General features: G+C 39.6%; 1 protein-coding gene across 2 annotated transcripts in view; it reads left to right on the forward strand.

Annotated features, from left to right (window-relative positions):
• The window catches only part of ULK4 (unc-51 like kinase 4), a 397,936-nt gene that overhangs the window by 130,165 nt on the left and 247,023 nt on the right, over window positions 1–20,748 (forward strand). For both annotated transcript variants that reach the window (XM_074945513.1, XM_074945514.1), the window contains exons 23-25: window positions 10,156–10,289; window positions 18,056–18,177; window positions 18,485–18,541. In XM_074945513.1, coding sequence (XP_074801614.1) covers window positions 10,156–10,289; window positions 18,056–18,177; window positions 18,485–18,541 — 313 coding nt within the window. The remainder of the gene's footprint in view (window positions 1–10,155; window positions 10,290–18,055; window positions 18,178–18,484; window positions 18,542–20,748) is intronic.

The raw sequence follows: 20,748 nt of genomic DNA on the forward strand, positions 1-20,748 counted from the left end.
GGGCATCCAGAAAATATACCTTAAAGTCTAAACCAATAGCACTCATCCATGAAATAAATACACAAAGTACTTTCCTGATTCTTGCAAGTTTTTTCAAGCAGATAAGAATGTTCCAATTTAATCCTCTGCTCCCATGATTAAATTGTAGTATTATTTTGATTAAGCATCTTTTTGTGATTCAGTGATCAATCGATGTTTTTATTTTAAGTATATCCTACAGATTATGTGAAAAGCAATAGAAGATAGCACTTTTTAAAATTATACTTCTTAAATTGACTTCTGAATCTGACAAAACTGTCAGAAAAATATTTTATCCACACATCCTGTCTATATTACCAAGCTTAGCTCCAAGCACAGGGGCAATTATATTTACTCAAGCTACATTATTTCCAGATCTTTAAAAAGGCTCCTATCCTGCAGACTTATACATGTGCTTAACTTTATCTTCCATGAATTAACCCATTGGTTTCAATGGGACTACTTATAACACATGCAGTTAGCATGTGCATAAATCTTTCAGGATCAGGGCCAAAGTTAATTTCAGGTCTTTATTTAGCTTAAGGACCCATGGTTTTGATGTAAAACACAAATTAAAAATAGCTTCTGGTATAACTGGGACTTAAAACAGACATTTGCTTGACCATTAGAGAGTATCACCATACATGTAGTTTTCATGCAGTTTAATACAGTGTTAAATTATGGGGCAAGCACCTGTGCTGTGTGATTATTTTGGAAGCGTTTTACAAGTTGTTGCTCAGTGTTTTCTAGAAGTGCATGTATTTTCTCATTGTTTGATCAAGGCTTTCTCTTTCAGTTGATGAAAATATCTCTTCACGTCGTAGGCAGTCATTATTTTACTGATTAACTACACCCAACTAATTTTCATTGCAACAGCTAAAATTATGTGGGGTTCTGGTAGACAAAGTTTAGGTTAAAGCTGTTCTTCAGTTAAACAGACCCTAAGACAATACATACTTTGTATTCTGCTTTGAATAGCATGGTTATTTTGGAATCATGTCATAAGTGCCAATGTAATTGCTGTATTACTTTTTCTCATAACTCATTAGCAAATTAAATAGTGAGGATCATAATGTTCCTTGTTTAAATATTAAAAATGTAAGTCTGAGCAGAATTGCAGCATATAATGTAAAAATACTGAATTTTCCTATTGAAAATATTTTGCCTCACTAATCGTGGTAAAATCATTAAAAATTGCTGGTAGGTGCAAATTACTTATGGTTGCTCAGTGTTGGTAAACTCAGTGTATTGTAGCAGGGAGCATACAGTATATTACCTGAAAATGAAAGTAATGGAGATATAAAGAAAGGAAACTGAATATTAAGGACAAAATTCCACTATGTGCAATGTGCAGCCCTGTGCACCACTTGTGAATGGCAGGGGTCTGTGATGACAAATAAAGGCATCTTGTATTGTTGGCCAGTCAGTCGCAACTGTATAAATTCCATAGCAGGATAATGTGTCAAGTCAAACTGTCCTGGTAGCAGTGAAAAAGGGGAAGGTCCTCAGTGTTCCCTCTGTTACTTGCCTTCACCCTTTTCACTGCTCAAATCCCAAACATGACAGTCAATAAACCTGACAAATGAGCACAGGTTTTGTTAGGTTTATTGACTGTCAAGAAAGATTATTGCATAAACTGACTGCATAGATCCTCAAACTCTTCAGAATGCCAACAGAATTATTCTAGGTCCATCACTCTTCATGCCATCATAGAGCCATCCAGCCCTAGCTAGCCAACCCAAGAGCCTGTTGCAGAGACCAAGACTACCTATTGAAAGCCCTCTTCTTTGAGGTCCAGCCTATTGGCTGACTCTTGAAACAGGGCAACCGAGGGGTGTGCACTGCATTCCAAGCCCTGCCTCACAGCCTCATGCTGCCTGGTAAGGCCATCATACCTTAAATTGCACCTAAGCCTGATTTTTGAGGATGTAAGAGGTATTAACTGGTGCATAGGCTTTGTGCTGACTGTATGCACAAGGGTGCATTTCACCCAAGTGAAATGGACGTGCAATTCCTATTAGTAAAAGATATAAGAATAATATCAGAAACTGTGATTTAAAAGCTCTCCTTGTATATGTGATGTGAAGGAAATCTGGTGCAACTTTATATTTCCTTATTGGAAAAAGATGTATTTCTCTGGTCCTGAAAGAGTTAGGAAAATATCCTTATTTCCCACTCCTTTACAATCCCCGTTCTTGAAGTTCTTACCAAGGGAAATAGAAATAACTCTGAGAACCTGTCAGTGCAACTCCTAATTGGCTGCAGGGCCCTCAGTGAGTATTACAAAGCATGCCCTCCAAAACAGTAAGACAAGGTCTGGGAGTCATTGCCGGACTCTTTTAAATGGCAATGTAGACTACCTGCCAGGTCAGAGCACTCCCGTTAGGCCACTATGACTTGCCATCTCCTGCACTGGGTGGATCTGTGATTGCTGTATAAAAATTATTACTGAGAAATGAGGTTGGGGTTTTCAAAGAGGCCTACTGCAGTTATGCACCAACTCCCATTGAACATGATGGGAGCTGGTTGCATAAATTATTAAACATATTTGAAAATCCCAGTCTTAGTTAATGAAATCTATTTTCTGCTCTGATTTAGATTCACTTTCACTGTGCTGATTTATCCACCCTGCAGAAAAGTGCTGCTTGCCACCAAATTATTTCAGTACCACATAAGTTGTGTCCGCAGGATGTGGGCAGGTTTTCAGTGCTTAGGGCTGCCATTCATGTACCTCACTTTTAAGACTGTCCTTAGTTTCATCTTAACTCCTTTTATTTTGTATTATTCTTATCTGGTAACAAAAAGTATTAAGTGTGAGATTTCTTCATGTTTTTGTGTCAAGTCTCTTTATCTAGGTGAATGATAAGTAAGATTTGAAACTTTTTCAAATTCATAAAAACCTCATACTTTCCTGCTATGAAATATATTCAGCAGTTGAGAGCTTATTTCATTTGCTATACCAACCGGGGATTTATAGATAATTTCCATACTTTTCTTTCCCTTTCTGGGAGCATATGTCAGCTGCACTGCATCCAAAATCTCCCTCTGCAGCACAAGAGATAAAGGTTTGACCGGACTTGCATATTAGTCTAGAACTACAGTAGATTCCTAAAACTGAAATTCCTATTAGACTATCAGAGTACAATATCTGACTTCCTTTCTGGATAATATACTGAGCTGTCATGTCTATTTGTTTTTACATACTCTATATTTTAAAAGGATTGTTCCTTGTTTCTAGTGAATGTCTTCCAAATTATTTACCTTCACTTCATTTTATCCACTAAAAAGTTGCTCTTGGAGTGGAGTTCTTTCCTTAGGTTGGAGAAAAAAGGAGAGGGGTTTTGTTTGTTTGTTTGAAACCTTCAGTGAAAACTGATAAATGTTCAAAACTTTTAAAAATCAGACCATTTATGTAGATGCCTATAACTGGACTAAGAACCTATCTCTAGGTACCCAATTTTGAAAATATTGACCACTATTAATAATGTAGTTGCCTCCCAAAACGTACAACTTTGATCTCCAGAAATTATAGTTTCTTTGGAAAGTTGAACCAGTTTTCTAGGAAAATACTTACTTTGTTTGTTGTTTTTGTACCTTGAGTACATAAAACATAATATTTATTATTACATTAAACCTAGGAAATAAATTTACCCAGAATTATATCACTGATCTTTCTGTTCAGACACAGAAAATGTAAGGGAATAATTTATTTGTGATTAAGAACTTATAAATAATATGAGGTTGTGGTGTTGGAAAAATGGTTGAAACCTTCGATTGTTTTCTGTATAATCCTTAGGTTGCCTTACAAGGGAGTGATAGGACACAATGTACCATAAACATAGCCAGGAAGCTGAATTGATTTGCATGCCCAACTTCTCAGAGAATGATTAATTCATCCTAACTGTTAATGCCATGTCTATTTTATTAATTCTCGCCTTTCTTTGTTCACTTTGTGTCCCTTTGACTGCATGGCAGACATGTACTTGTTATGCATGGAATAAGTGTGATACTTTTGTAGGCCCAACTTTGCCATACAAACAAAACAGGTGTTTATTTGGGACAGTAAAACATTCTGGTAAATCATTCTGTGGTAGGGTTGCCAGGCGTCCAGTTTTCTACTGGAATGCCCAGTCAAAAAGGGACCCTGGCAGCTCTGTTCTCGGCTGTGCTAAAAGTCCGGCTGGCTGCAGCATGGCAGGCAGGCTCCGTGCCTGGCTCCGCATGGCTCCCAGGAAGCGGATGGCATGTCCCTCTGGCTCCGACAGGGAGGGGTGGCTAGGGCGGCTCCATGCCCTGCCCCTGCCTGCAGGCACCACCCTGACCACCAGCTCCACAGCCCCCATTAGCCAGGGTTCCTGGCCAGTGGGAACTGCAGGAGCAGCACCTGCAGGCGGGAGCAGTGTGCTGAGTCCCCTGGCTGCTCCTCCGCTTCAGAGCCAGAGGGACATGCCATAGCTTTCTGTGAGCTGCGTGGACTTCCTCCATATCCAGGAAATGCCGGGGCTGCCTGAAGCCTGCACCCCCTCCCGTGCCCCAGCTCTGAGCCCCTCCCACACTCCCAACCCCTCGGCCCTAGCCTGGAGCGCCCCCTGCACCCCGAACCTCTTTTCAGCCCGGAGCCCTCATCCCCTCCCACATCCTGAACCCCTCATTTCTGGACCCACTCTGGAGCCTGCACCCCCAGAGCCCGTACCCCCTCCCACCCCAGCCTGGAGCCCCCTCTTGCACCCGCAACCCACCCCCCTTGCACTCAGAGCCCGCATCCGCAGCTGGAGCTCTCACCCCATTCTGCACCCCAACCTCCTGCCCAAGCACGGTGAAAATGAGCAAGGGTGGGGGAGAGCAAGTGATGGAGTGAGCAGGGGTGGGGCCTGGGCACAGGACAGGCAAGGGGTATTCAGTTTTCTGCAATTAGAAAGTTGACAACCCTATTCTGTGGATGACTGTGAGGAAGGGAGAATGTTTGCCTAGGGCTTTAGAACAGTAAACTTCCCTAAAGCTGACTGTACTTATGTGGGAATTGGCAGGATTTTGTTGAGTTGCTATCAGTGCTATCAAATAATTTAAAGAAATATTGGTGGTCCTTTTTGGAAGCAATTGTCAACTTTGGCTTTTTTGTGGGAGAGAAGAACATAACTTTGAAAAGGGGAAGGTTTTGCACATGAAGAGAGAGAGCTGGCCATAATCAGGAGCTTTACATGTATTTTTACTTTTCACTTTCCCCAAAATAAGTAAACACACATCTGATGCTTCTCAAACACTCTTTATGTTGGATTTTGCAAGAGAGAATTCCTTTCTTAAAATATAAATATATATCAAACTTATTGTGCTAGCCTTCACTCAACAGCTTGTTTAGATAATGTGTAGACAATTCTAAACTTACTCTCTCATTCAAACTAAATTTACAAGAATATTTAAAGAAAAATATGATACTCATGTTTCTCATACTTAATATTTGGTTAAACATATTCTCTCTCAGTGAAAGAACATATTTAAACAACTTTAATTTATTTTGTTTTAATTATTCAAGGCAACTGAAAATGTCTAAAACGACATATCATATTATATAATGAAAGTTGGAGTTGACTGATGAGATGGGCTTTTGAATAGTTAACATATATTATATTTCATCAAAATTGACCATAATTGAATAAATCATACCTAAAGTCTAAGGAAAATAGCTAGAACCTTTGGCAAGTATAGCTGGATCTGCTGCCTTTGGGCTCCTGTGGTGAGAAAAAGTAAATGGTTACTGAATGGATCACTTATTTCTCTCTCTCCTTCCTACTCCCTCCATATAAGACACCATAAAATAAAGGTTTTCGTTGTATTTCAAAATATGCAGTTTCATCATTGCTTAGGAGCCCAATCATGCAAACTCTTTATTCAGGTGAGTAGTTCTTATTCCAGTGAATAATCCCATTTTATAATGGGACTGTTCTCCTGCCTGAATAGCGGTTTGCAGGACTGGGCCCTAACATACCACATGCTTGCACAAGAAGTTGTTTAAATCCAGTTATTTTCATCATCCTAGACAAGGACACATTTTAATTTCTGTATTAATGTGGCACTTTGGGTCCAACCCAGACCAGTAAGAGATTGTGTCACTGTCTGCCCTGTAATCCTGTGCAGCCTTGATTCAGCGCCCTGTCACCAGCAGCATGCTCAAAGCACAGTAGCTTCACTCTGGCTTCCACCAGCCTTGGTTACTCCTTGCAGGGTGACCCCATCACCCTCGCAGTCCCAAATTTCCATTAAACCATCTGCTTTGTAGTGCTCACTAAACACTTACAAAAGTTAAATTCACTGATCCCTTAGAAAGCGTAACCAGCAGTTTATTAGCTTAACTGGGGTTAGCAAACACTCTGTTTAATCAAAGCACTGGCTTAGTTTATACTAAAAATAAAACAAGTTTATTAAACAAAAAGACATAGGTTTAAGTGATACCAAGTATAAGGACTAAAGATAGAAAGGATTACAAGCGAACAAAAGTAAAAATATGATTCTAAGACTAACACCTGAGTCCCTCTTTTTCAAAGAAGTGTTTCTAACCAAGTCTCTTCCAGCATAGCTGACCATACTCTTTGGCCAGTACCCCTCAAAGTGCTCAGTTTCTTTGTCCCTTCAGGTGAAGGATGCCAAAATGGTTTCTCCCCCCCCCCCCCCGCACCCCCGCCTCTATATATCTATATAGCTATATATCTATATCTAATCTTCCCAAAGTTCATTGATCTTGCTTCAGGAAGCAGAAAGGTTTCTTGGGGGCACAGTCTCCATCCCCCAATGAGATTTCCTCACATGCTCTCCTGATGGCTTTCAGAGTAACAGCCGTGTTAGTCTGTATTTGCAAAAAGAAAAGGAGTACTTGTGGCACCTTAGAGACTAACCAATTTATTTGAGCATAAGCTTTCGTGAGCTACAGCTCACTTCATCGGATGCATACTGTGGAAAATACAAAAGATGTTTTTATACACTCAGACCATGAAAAAATGGGTGTTTATCACTACAAAAGGTTCTCTTCCCCCCACCCCACTCTCCTGCTGGTAATAGCTTATATAAAGTGATCACTCTCCTTACAATGTGTATGATAATCAAGGTGGGCCATTTCCAGCACAAATCCAGGGTTTAACAAGAACGTCTGAGGAACGGGGTGGGGGGGGGGAGGAATAAACAAGGGGAAATAGGTTAAATAGGTTTTTTATAATGAATCAACCATTCCCAGTCTCTATTCAAGCCTAAGTTAATTGTATCCAATTTGCAAATTAATTCCAATTCAGCAGTCTCTCGTTGGAGTCTGTTTTCGAAGTATTTTTGTTGAAGGATAGTCACTTTGAGATCAGAAATTGAGTGACCAGAGAGATTGAAGTGTTCTCCGTCTGGTTTATGAATGTTATAATTCTTGACATCTGATTTGTGTCCATTTATTCTTTTACGTAGAGACTGTCCAGTTTGACCAATGTACATGGCAGAGGGGCGTTGCTGGCACGTGATGGCATATATCACATTGGTGGATGTGCAGGTGAACGAGCCTCTGATAGTGTGGCTGATGTTATTAGGCCCTGTGATGGTGTCCCCTGAATAGATATGTGGGCACAATTGGCAACGGGCTTTGTTGCAAGGATAGGTTCCTGGGTTAGTGGTTCTGTTGTGTGGTATGTGGTTGCTGGTGAGTATTTGCTTCAGGTTGGGGGGCTGTCTGTAGGCAAGGACTGGCCTGTCTCCCAAGATTTGTGAGAGTGTTGGGTCGTCCTTCAGGATAGGTTGTAGATCCTTGATAATGCGTTGGAGGGGTTTTAGTTGGGGGCTGAAAGTGACAGCTAGTGGCCTTCTGTTATTTTCTTTGTTAGGCCTGTCCTGTAGTAGGTGACTTCTGGGAACTCTTCTGGCTCTATCAATCTGTTTCTTCACTTCCGCAGGTGGGTATTGTAGTTGTAAGAATGCTTGATAGAGATCTTGTAGGTGTTTGTCTCTGTCTGAGGGGTTGGAGCAAATGCGGTTGTATCGCAGAGCTTGGCTGTAGACGATGGATCGTGTGGTGTGGTCAGGGTGAAAGCTGGAGGCATGTAGGTAGGAATAGCGGTCAGTAGGTTTCCGGTGTAGGGTGGTGTTTATGTGACCATCGTTTATTAGCACTGTAGTGTCCACTTTGATTATTATACACATTGTAAGGAGAGTGATCACTTTAGATAAGCTATTACCAGCAGGAGAGTGGGGTGGGGGGAGAAAAAACCTTCTATAGTGATAAACACCCATTTTTTCATGGTCTGTGTGTATAAAAACATCTTCTGTATTTTCTACAGTATGCATCAGATGAAGTGAGCTGTAGCTCACGAAAGCTTATGCTCAAATAAATTGGTTAGTCTCTAAGGTGCCACAAGTACTCCTTTCCTGATGGCTTTGTCTACCTTGCTTGTGAAAGTGCTTTTCTTTGACTTTGGTCACATCTTTTGCTAAATTTACATTGGAGACAGGTAGGTAGCTGCCTTCCCTCCTGTCTGGGAGAAAAGCTCTTTCTCCCTTAGTGTGGTCACAGACTTCAAAAAAGCATAATATCAGTGAGTATCCATAATTTCTCATACAATGTTAATACATACATTTTACAATGATATTCATCACCAGTGTGTCATTAGTTTTCAAATGATGTATAACATCTTTTAGATACAGATTATGACAGTAGCATGATAGGCATAGAGTGAGTCTGTCAGGCTTGAGAAGAATTGCTGATACAGACTGCACAGAATAGTGAACCACCACGGGGTCTCTCTGTCACATCTATTTATTTATTTTTTAAAAATAGTGGCTAAGAAAGGGGATGGATTAAGAGAGCTGGAAATGGTCCTTTTTAAAAATCCTGAGAACAGATCCAGTCCATTGGCAATTAATGTTTCCCTGCCAGTATGCCAAAAACCTACTGCTAAACTATAGTTTAAAATAATTTCTTACTAGGGTTGCCAACCCTCCAGGATTGGCCTGGAGTCTCTAGGAATTAAAGACTAATCTTTATTTAAGGATTATGTCGTGATGAAATCTCCAGGAATACATTCAACGAAAATTGGCAATCCTATTTCTTACTCAAAGCTCACTGTCATAATTTCTAGACTGAATAAATTAAGAATTTGAAACATTTAATATGTAACAAATGTGTAGATTAAGCCAGTCCATTTTCCTCTCCACAGAGAAATTTGGTCTTAAATATATGTCATTAATTCTGGCTTCTTGAGTATTATTTATTATAGCTAAATATACTCCTATACTGGAGCATGCTGGAAGAGACTATCCTGATCCTGGCCCACATTGGAGATGAACTCTGGGAGGGATCATGCCTGAAAAAGGAGCCCACAGGGACACAAGGGATATATGCCTGCTGCACCATTCCCTAGAATGGCACAGGGTGTGCACATCTCTGAGTCTGCAGCCAACTCCATAAACCAGTGCTGTGGAAGAAAATCAGTGCTATGGCCTTTCTGGTGGCTTTCACTACCGGGGTGCTAGGAGGGAGCAAACAGAGGTTGCAGTTGTTCCTGGCCACTAATGCTGGGATGAAAGGAGGCAGAAGTTTCTTGTGCTCTCCCCCACAGGTTGCACACCTATACAGTGGCCAGGCATAATCTGACTCTTGGTTTTTAAAATTTTTGTTTGTCCAATGGTGCACATATGTGGCCTTATTTTCAGTGGTACTGAGTACTTGTATATGTCATTAACTTTGGGAGATTTGTGGCTTCACTGAAAATCACACCACTTCTTTTAAGTACTTAAAAAGTAGGTTTTCAAATTTATATTTAGATACATAAATTGAAAATTTGCTGCCTTGGTTAAGCAATTTTTTTTGCATTACAATTCAATATAAACTGTTTAAAGTTAGAATCTCCTATTCAGTTTTTAAGGGCCAATTCATTCCTCATGTAAGCACTATATCCCCATTTACACTAATAGTGTTGTACTTGCTTACACCAGAGTTTAATTTGGCTAATTGTATTTGGTTTATCTGTAGTTCCCCATAGAAACATTTGTTGTTGTTTTTAAAATGAACTTTGTTTTAAAGACAAAAATCTGGAAGTGCTTGCCTCAGTGGCATTTTGAGATACAGTATCAGTTTTTTGTCACAAGAGGTAATCTTTTGCACTTGCTTATTTGTAGATTGGTGATGTACATTGAAAGAGACAGCAGAAAGACTACACCAGGAAAAGAGCAGCAAAGTGGCAATGAATACCTGTCAAAATGCCTGGACCTTCTCATCTATCACATTGTGCAGGAGCTGCCAGGAATTCTAGGTAAATTCAGCTGGCTGACTACGAAAATAATTTTTTTGTTTGTCTTCTTTCCCCACTCCCTTGTGGAACATTTAAGTATCTCTTTAAAGAGTAAAGACAATGGTAAGTAGAAAGATATTTTCTCCCTCATTTACTGTTTATGGCATTAGCTTCATCAAATTTCTCAGTTATATTGTGACCACATAATACTTTGCATTTGAATCTTGAAAAAATGTTTTCTTTTATTTAATATTTCAGTCATGGTGGCACACAAGGTCCCAATCAGGACTGAGGCTCCATTACGCTAAGTGTTGTATAAACATTTTTAAAGACACAGTCCATGCCCCCAAAAACTTACAGTATAACCGTGACCTACAAAACATGGAAGAAGAGAGATGCAATTGTATATATTATATAAACATATATGTGTAAAGTCAGTGGTTCTCAAACTATTGTACTGGTGACCCCTTTCACACAGGGGTCTGAGTGCGACCCCTCCCCCTTATAAATTAAAAACACTTGTTTATATATTTAACACCATTATAAATGCTGGAAGCAAAGTAGGATTTGGGGTGGAGTTGACAGCTGGCGATCCCCCATATAATAACCTTGCGACCCCCTGATGGGTTCCAACCCCCAGTTTGAGAACCCCTGTATATATAAGTGTATATACATTTATGTGAGAATGTATATGGTTATAGTTGGGGCAGGTAGCACCACCTATTAAGGTTGTCCATTGTAAAACCCTGATTTCAGTTGCTTATAACTTTTAAAACTTTTGGGGTGAAATTTTACATGCTGGATTTCTGCTTCAGGATGAATTTTTCTAGAAAACTACAGCCAATACAGTTCAGGTGCCTCTAATAAGGAGGACAGGGAAAAATCATTGTTTTGTCCATGTTAAATTCTGGCCATTTCTTTGAATAGTTCTAATGCCCCCATGCTTTGGAGCAGGGACTTCAAATTTGGCTGGGAGTGGTCTTTGAGTCAGGGTGTGCTTTGTGCTAGCCCCATGAAAATCCACCCAAATTTGGCCAAATTATAAGCCATTGGAGAATCACAGTTCACATGTCCTTAGTAGAGACTTTTTTGATTGTAGCAGCTAATTTCTGAACAGTCCAACCTCACTGAACATGTGCCTCTCTCAGGTCCCGGTGCTGACCAGACTGCATGTGTACCATCCCCATACAGCAACCAAGCATATTCCATGCCAGGTCTACAGAGGTGAAACCGGACTTTCCCTGCAAAGGGATTGGGGCTGTCCCTGGAACTGAAAGCAGGAAGCCTGTCTCTTCTGTGCTTTCAGTGACCCCTCTCCTGGCACCCAGTTATTGTGGAGGAGGATGCTGTCTTGAATACTGGGGGCACAAAACATGGACCAGGGATTGGGACAAGGAGTCTGGTGAAACTGGGACTAGAGGGGTTGGGAGGGAGAGAAAATGTGATTGAGTTGGCAGCGAGACTGGTGCTGGGAGCTAGTGAGGGGAAAGGGTGGTGACCGGGAGATATTTGGCTGGGGGAAGGAACACTTGACATCAGATGAGTAGCGGGAAACTGCGACAAGGAGCAGGTGTGGGGTAGGGTAGTGTCGAGGAGCCAGATTGGCAAGTAGCTGGGGTGTGGGAGGACAACTGAGATGGCTGGACTAAGGGACTGGGACCAAGAATCAAGGGAGGGAGGAGACTGGGTGGGGAAAGGAGCTGGAGAGAGGGTGGTGCGTGGACTGAGGCTGGATGAGAAGTCTGGGGATGGAGACTAGGACTAGGAACCAGTGGGATGGAGGGGAGAGACAGATCGGATGAGGAGCTGGAATGCGGAAACTGGGACTGGCTGGGTAAGAAGACTGGGAATGGGTGGGTATGTGGAAGTGGGAGAGACTTGAAGTGGGGTGGAGATTGGGGTAAGAAGACACAAGAGTTGAGACTGGGACTGACTAAGCAAGGAAAATGGGACGGGGATAAAGAGCCGGGGAGGGGAAGAGACAGGACTGGGACAGGTTGGAGAGGATGGGACAGAAGAGGTCAAGCATGGGGGGAACAGTCAGAAGAGTCTGTGCCCACTAGACTCTTCCCCCCCAGAGCCTGGAATGGAACCCAAGATTCCTGAGTGTCGCCATTCCTTTTCTGTCAGAAAATATCTGTGAAACCCCTGGCAAGGTGCCTCATTCCCTCTTGCCAATGCACATATAGGACGGCCACCTACTACTGCTGTCAGTTATTCTGTTAGTTCAAGTGACAGAAGTCTGTGTGGTGGATCTAAAGTTGCCAACCCTTCTGAGGACCTATGTGAGTGTTGGTAGATGCCACATGATAGTATTTGTTTTTTCAGTTTGCTTTTTTAAAAACGTAGGAAATTACAAAAAGCTACCTTTTTTGTGGAGGTTGCAAAGCCAAGCACTTAAGTTAGAAAAAGCCTGAATTAAGTTTGCCTTTGCATTATTTGCACAATGTGTGCATGTGCATAATGATACAGACTTTAAATGCATTATCACATTTTTAGCACAAACAAGTTTGGGTCCTACAGAGAACAACTTTCACCACACATACCTCATGTGTGATCATATAGTTAGACTGTATAATAATGCACAAGGGAGTTGAATTAAGTTTGCACAATCTTAATTCTGGTATTTCCTAACCTTTGAATGCTCTCTCAATAAAGTTATTCTAACATACTTTATATAAGAAGTGCCAACTATCCCAATCTTCTCCTGAAGCCATCATTAATTTTCTAATATGTTTATAGGTCTTGAGGAGAGTTTTGAAGGATAAGATGCTAATGACTTTTCTATTCAAACAGCCAAAGTCCTCTGGGACATAGTTCCAGTCACAAAGTACAGTTTGGAAGGAGATACTGAGGTAGGATTTTGTGAGAAGCAGACAAGGCAGGGTGGGGGGCAATGCAATAAAAGAGAAGAGAAGAAATGAAGACGAGCAGAGAGCTGTGAAGGGAATTGCAGGTGAGAACAAGAAGTTTGAATTTGACATGGTGATGCAGTCAACTTAGGGATTCAAACAAGGGTCATTTGACCGGCAATTTGTACGGGTTGGATAGGGAGATGTGGGTGATAGGGAGCCCAGAGAAAAGAAGCTGATACAAAAAAGATAAAATGTGATGAGGGGCTGGGTGAGTTTTGGCTGTTTGAGCAGAAAAGATGTATAGATCTTAGACAAGTCTTGGAGGATGATATGGCAAAATTTGGGCACAGCCTGGATATGCAAGGCAAAAGAGGAGTCAACAAAAATGACCCCCAGGTTAGAGGACTGAGAATGGTGGGGTTATCAAGCATGACAGAGAATGTGGGTAGTGGAGAGTGTTTGTGAGGAAAGATGTTAAGTACAAGTTTGACTGCAAGACTTCCAGAAAGAGGAGATGTCAAAGTGAGGCTAGCATATGGGATTGGATGGAGAAAGATACTTTAGGAGTGGAGAGGTCAATCTGTGAGTCATAGTGTAAAGATGGCAGTTAAAAATTCTGTTAGCGGATTAGATCCCCCAAATGTATGGAGGTAAAGGGAGAAGAGGAGGGGGGGCAAAGGACAGAGCCTCTAAAAGCCCCCAGGCAGAGGAGAGGAATAAAACTCGTTGGCTACGTTGTCCAAGAAATGACTATTTCTTTATTTCTCACTATATGTTAATTATTGTTTTCAGTAATGGGGAAAAAAAGGGGTAGCACTTGCAAAGTCTGGTAGACTTAAGTCATCTATTTACAAAGACCATGTAATATTTTGTTTCTCCCTCAAACCACATCTGTTCTTTGTTTTCCTAAGTAACTAAATATCAGATGACTATGTATGGTCAATTGCAGGATCGGGGCCTTAGACTGTATATGCTTTGAGGAGCCCGCCCCCCGCCCCCCCCCCCCCCCGAATGTGTGTACATTGCCTAACACAGTGGGAGTCTGATCTCAGTTGGGGTCTCTGGGTACTACTGTAATGCAAATAATAACAACAATATATTTTGGGCAACATCTACATCAAACATAAGTTCTCCCCTTTGTTCTCCTTCTCCGGTTAATGTTGGGGAGAGGGGGTTGTATTGTTTTTTGGGTGAAGGGAGGGTTGTCTTTGTGGTTGGCTTTTATTTAGGTTAATTTTGAGATCTCTAGTTTTATGAGAGAATATTTTCTCTTTACCTGTTTGGGATAATGAAAGAATATGTTCTGATTCAGGGGTGAAAGTTATTTCCTCGTGAAAAATGTCAAAAGTTAGACACTTTGCAAAGTGAAATGAATTAAAAGCAGTTACATTTCTGAGTTGGAAATTGATGTTTGCTAGTTTTTAATATATATTTATCTAAACTCCCTTCTAATCCCATTCTCTTCCAGCAGATGTAGCTATAAACCAAATAGATTTTAAAAAATAGAAATTGATTTCAAATATTTATTTTAAAAAGTTAGATTAAATCAATAGTAGAGTGGTCAGCCTAAAAATTGCCATTTGCCTTTGTTAACTAAATAACTTTACATCTGTATTTGTAGCATTTTAGGTATTTCCTATATAATAAATATACAGTCATACTGAAATAATAAGGTATATGTACCTATTTATCTAATGCAAAATTTGGCAGCAGGATGACCCTGTATGCATTGTAAAATAAGGAAAGTCAGAATAACAAGTTAGGTAGATTCAGCATCTCTTATTCACCACAACTAGGGCTTTGTCATATTATTGTAATTTAATTATTCAAAACCAGAAGTACATATTTAAAATTTAGGACTATTTATTGAGGCTCACATAACTGGAGAAATGATGGGAAATACATTCATTTTTATGAACAGTGCATTGCATTTGGAATAGAATTGTTTGCACATCTCTTCTTTTAATTTAATTTAAGGCCAGGTTCTGCCTCATTTACGTACATTGAGTATTAAAGTCAATGGGAGCATTCGAGTAATAAACTACCAATACTACTCAGCTAATTAATATGAATTAATTCTGTGGCCTGTTATGTACAAAAGGACAGGTCTGTTGAGTCTCTGTTCCCTTCTGGCCTTAAAATCTCTGAAACTGCATATAAGGGTGGCAGAATCTGGTTTTTAATTGTTAAGTGTCTCTATTATAGGCTTGGAAAAACAAAAAATATATGTACGTTCAAGGGAAGAATTTATTAAATGAATATTTTCAATGCTTTGAGAGTTTTCTTCTTTCTTTGCATATAATCAGAGACTTTCCCCTGCCCACCGCTTCCATTTTTATGTATATGCTGAAGGCCTCTTGTTTGTCTGAGACAACAGCTCATATAAAACAAGATCAATCAGAGTGGAGTTCGCTGGTTTTCACACACTTCTTGGTTCTTGAACCACAATCTTCCCCTTTATGATCAGATTTTTATCCTTCTCTCTAGTTGTTCCTGAGACACGTTTTCGGTAACTCAGCTGTGCTCCCTCATTGGCTCATGCTAGCTATCCTTTTTATTTTATTTTTTACTTGTCCCTCACAAGAATCCCTGTTGCTTTGGATAACTTTGTGTTATCCACTTCTCTTTTGTGAAAATACATTCCAGAAAAATTATATGCTCCTTGAAAATGTTTTTTTATCATCCAGAAATCCTGGGTGAAATCCTGGCCTCACTGAAGTCATTGGCAGTTTTGCCATTCAGTTCAGTGGAGCTAGGAAATCATTCATTATATTTCAAGAGTTCAGGTTTTTTTAAATATCAGCCTACAAAAATAATTTAGGTGTGCATTGTATATATATGTGTTTAAACTATATGAAGTTGTACACAGTATCTTGCACATGATTAGAGTTCATATGAGACTTCAGTATCCAAAACCTTCTTAATTTAAATCAGCAGTTCCCAAACAGTGGGTTGCGACCCCAATAGGCATTGTGCTATCAGCAGACAGGGTCGTGGGTCCAACAGATCAGATTCGTTGTGTGAGAGGGTGCTGTCTGCCCCAAACGTTTCCAGACCTGCTCCAAAAATGCCATGCCAGGAGGTTGACGTTTTGATGTACAAAATGGCAGCCTCCACACATCGTGGCCTCGTGGATACAGTGCATGTGAGGTCATGTTGTGCAGAGGCTACCATTTTTGTAAAATGGCTGCCTCCTGGCATAGTATTTGTGGAGCAGGTCTGGACATGTTGGCTGTGAAAAGATCCTTTTCAGTAGGCAGCAGCTTTATCAACAGAGCATCCTCTCTGTCTGAGCTGGTAGGAGCCTGTGCTAGCCTTTTCTGAGATGGGAATCTGCAGTTGATTGTAAGTACCTTAAGGCAGAGCCCATATTTTCTTTTTATGCCACCCTGAGTACACTATTGGCACTCGATAAAGAATCATTATAACTCATTGTGTGTCTGCTGCAAGTTCCTGGCTGACAATGAAATTATTCAGCCTCCCACACAGGTGACGATGACTAAGCATCTCAGCCAGATGAAGGAAAGTTTGCATCCTTTTCCCCCAACTTGGACATGATAAACGAGGATTCGGTACAAAACCACTTTCACTGCAAGCCTGATGCCATGGATTTGCCAGCAGCTGAAATCAAATAGCTCACTGAAATTTCCTGCAGTGGATTCTTGTGAGGAACTTATCCCCAACTTTCTCTCCTGGAGTTCTGATTCCCTACCAAGTGTGAATATTCTGAAACTGATGGTGCCATTCGTGAACACATATTTGTGTGAAGCTGGATTCGGCTCACTTGTGTCCATCAAGTCTCAGTATTGATCTTCTGTTGATGTTACATCATAGATTAAATGTGAAATTTCTATCATGCCACTGGACTTGGAGAAGCTGTGCTGCAACACGCAAGTCTATGTGTCACATTAGAGCATTAAATAATGTACTTAATGTGTAAATTCCTTGAATTCCTTGATTGCTGTGTTGCGTTGTTGCTGTCTGGGGTCACAGCAAACATTGTCTCAAAATGGGGTCATGCAGGCAAAAAGTTTGGGAACCCTGATTTAAAGTGAGGTCACTGAGCACTATTTTCTAATATCTTACGGAAAGCTGCTAAACAGGCTTCTCCAACTTTTGATTGCTATACTTGGCTAGACTGCACAAGCTTCCTATGGTTCATTCTGATATGTATTTGACTCCTTGGGATTCAGAAGGGATGGAGTCTTGATTTACAACTGTTTCCAGGGACCAGAAATTATTCTTGGTTTTAGGGGAGTGTGGAGTTCAGAGTTAGTGTGGTTACAGAAATTTGAGTGACAGCTGCTTGCCTTGAAAAATAGCGTGCATGCCACCGTACTACTCCAGTTTTATGCAAAAATAATTCCACTGAAATCAGTGGAATTATACTGGCATAAAACAGGACAAACATAGTAATCAGCCTCAGCTCTCTTGTTTGTCACTTACACCCATTTGGTATGAAGGAGAAATTAATTTCTCACAGTAGTGGGAGACTGTGAAACTAAGGGTTAGTATTTTTGGCAATAACTGGTTAACATTTTCATTTAGGATAACAGATATGCCCCTTGCCGCTCATTCTGAATTACTATCTAGAGAAGAAAGGAATATCTTCTGTTTGAAAATCCACATGAATCAGAGCAACTTACTGGCAAGCATCAGTTGAAATCAATTGGACTGCTCACGTGCTTAAAGTTAAGCACTTTTACGTGTTTTTTCTGGATTGAGTCTAGAGTGCCGAGCACTTTGCAGGATCAAACCCTCTTTAAGTAGTTCAGTTTGTAAGAACAATCAGAATTAGTTTTTCTTCAGGTTAAGCCTGGGAAACCTCATACGGACTACATGAGAAAAAATGTCAATAGCCCCTTTGTTTAATTAAAGTAATTATGTTGACGTAGACTGAGATACATCTTACTCATTTGCTGTGTGTTACAGGTGATATTCTTAGTGCCCTAGCTAATGTCTCTGGACGTAAACATCCATCAACAACTCAGGCCAAACAGCTGAAGATGTGCCTTCCCATGATGCCGGTAGTTCTTCACCTTGTGGCATCCCAGGTAATTATTTTTTTAATTAGAAAACAATATAACCCAACGTGTGCTCCTTAAATGCACTTTATGTTGATTGTAATTGGACTAGGCCAAATTCTGTCGTCTTTACATGAAGTCAGCTTTAACTGAAGTCAGTGGGTTTCCAACTATGTGACAGAATGAAGACTTGATCCCTATTTGTGAAGTTATGTTTAGACAATTCTAATGATAAAAACAAAATAAATGTTCTGCTTTTTTAAACACACTGTAAAATATGCTACATTTATCATGTTTTTTAATTATTTAATCTTATGCCAAAACTCTGCTCAAATAGGTATTCCGTCCCCATATTGTAACCGAGGAGTTTCTTTTTAACTATGGAACTTTGCTTGTAAGTAACAAGTTGAATTATACTAACATTTTGTATATCAAGAATGTGTATACTTCTGGGAATTAATCTTATACAATGTATAGGATAGTTAAAATAAAAGTGGGGTTGTCTTTTTTTTATGTAACTTTTTTATTTTGACTATATTAAATTTGAGTTCTTAGCAGAAAATTTATTGTCTTCCAATAGTATATTTGCTTAAAAGACAAAAACCTAATACAATGTCTTTCTCCATGGAAATCGTATTTAAGATCAAAAGTCATGAAGGTCATTCAAATAATGAAAAAGATAATTTAGAAGTTTCATATAACTGAGTGTACTGCTCTGGATACTGTATAATTTCTGATAAATGCATAATTCGCTAAGTGTTATGAAAGATAAACTATAATACCCTGTTTCAGTTCAGTCATATTTAATAAGACACATGCTTTTTCTAGTTTTAAGGATATGACCCACATGAATTATGTTATCTCTTTCTCCTTGCCAGTACATTTGCACTATATTTAGTTGATGAAATGCTGAGCAGCATAAACTAGAGAGCTAAGACATTTGTCATGTTCAGCATCTGCTGTCTAGCTTTGACATGAACAATAAAAACTGTACAGGATTTCAAATATGCCATACAGCACTGTAGTTAAAATGAAGTAGTACTTCTGAATTGTATTTTTAGTTTCTAGTATAAAAGTGATAGCCGCTATCAAATGAGAAAAGTGTATTTTAAAAGTTGCACTTCATGATCAAACAAAATATTTTGAAGGACACATTTTCAACAAAGTGTTTAAATTAGTGATTTATTCCCACGGTAGATTGCAAAAGCTCTTACTGTAGACTGGTTATATTACGGTTTCATTTTTTCTTGTTCCTTAGAGATTGGTGTAGCCGCACCTGTCTGTGGTTGAAAAGATAGTGTTCATAAAGACTGTTTTGAGAATGATGAGCATTAGAATTAAGAAAAAATAATCCAAATTTTAAAAGTGAAACTGCATAGTTGTTTTTTTTTCTCTTTAACTTTTTGTAAGTGAATTTAATTTTTATGAAAGGTGCTGGATTGACCTTTGTGGATATCAAAGTCCTCTGTTTTATCCACAGATCAATTACAGCTCATGCAACTGTAGTGCAAGTTTCCTCACTACTGTCCTGCCAACTTGCCTCAAGTGTGTAAGAGAGAGATCAGTTTTAGTTCACTTTCCAAGCTCTTTGGCTTCCCGAATACAGCTAATAAATTGGCCAGCTAGTTTTAGCTGTAGTTTTTGTTTTGTGAAGTGGCCATTTGTTGTCTTTGGAAAAGAACCAATATCTTCCCTTCAAAAATTATTTCACATAGTCACGAAATTCCTGACAGATAATAACTATTTACAGTCACTAACTGGGCTTGATTTGAACCAGCAACTTAAACATGAAAGACTCTCTTATTTTTCATCAATAAATCTCTGAGCTACAAAGTTTAAAGTAATGCTTCCAGATCCCAAATAATTAACCAAATAAAATTTATTTATATGTAAACTTAAAATATATGTTGTTATAGTTAAAGCCAAATTTTGAAATATCAGTTCATCCTTCACTTACCTATGAAATCTTGAATTCAGAATTATTTGTATCCCCTGCTATGGCTCATATAATCTTAAATGCCATAAATAATGCAGACCTAATCCTGCAAGAAGCTGGGCACTCTCAATTCTCCTTGATTCCACTTCACAACTACATCCTCAAAGAAAAGGTGGTGAGAAGGATGAAAGATTTTATCAAATTCTTTGTTATCCCAAACTGGTTATCTCTAGTCAATATTTTATCTTTATGGTGAACTGATGAAACCATATATGAAGGTTTGCATTGGTCATCCTTTTGGCTTCTTTAAATACAATTTCTATAGTGATTGATGAAAGAATTCTTTGTAAAATTTGTTCTTAAACTTCTGTTTATATTAGTTGAGGATCTGGTGATGATGCATGGAAGAATTTGCATATGTTTAGCAAAATAATTCCTCATGGAACTCTCTCAGGAAATCATTAGGACCATATTGTCTCTGTCCCTTTTGTGTGTGTTGGAATAGGAAGAAGGTGAAGTTTCAAGAAGCTGCCGCTACCTTCTTCAATTAGTGTCCCTAAGGGTGCTCCACCCTAGGTGTGCTTGTGCCCCATGCGTCTCCGATCAGTTTAGGTAGCAGTGCCCATTTGGCCTACGCTTGCACTCTCCCATCTCATGTCCTGCAA

This window comes from Natator depressus, chromosome 2 (genome assembly GCF_965152275.1).
Source record: "Natator depressus isolate rNatDep1 chromosome 2, rNatDep2.hap1, whole genome shotgun sequence".
NCBI lineage: Eukaryota > Metazoa > Chordata > Testudines > Cheloniidae > Natator > Natator depressus.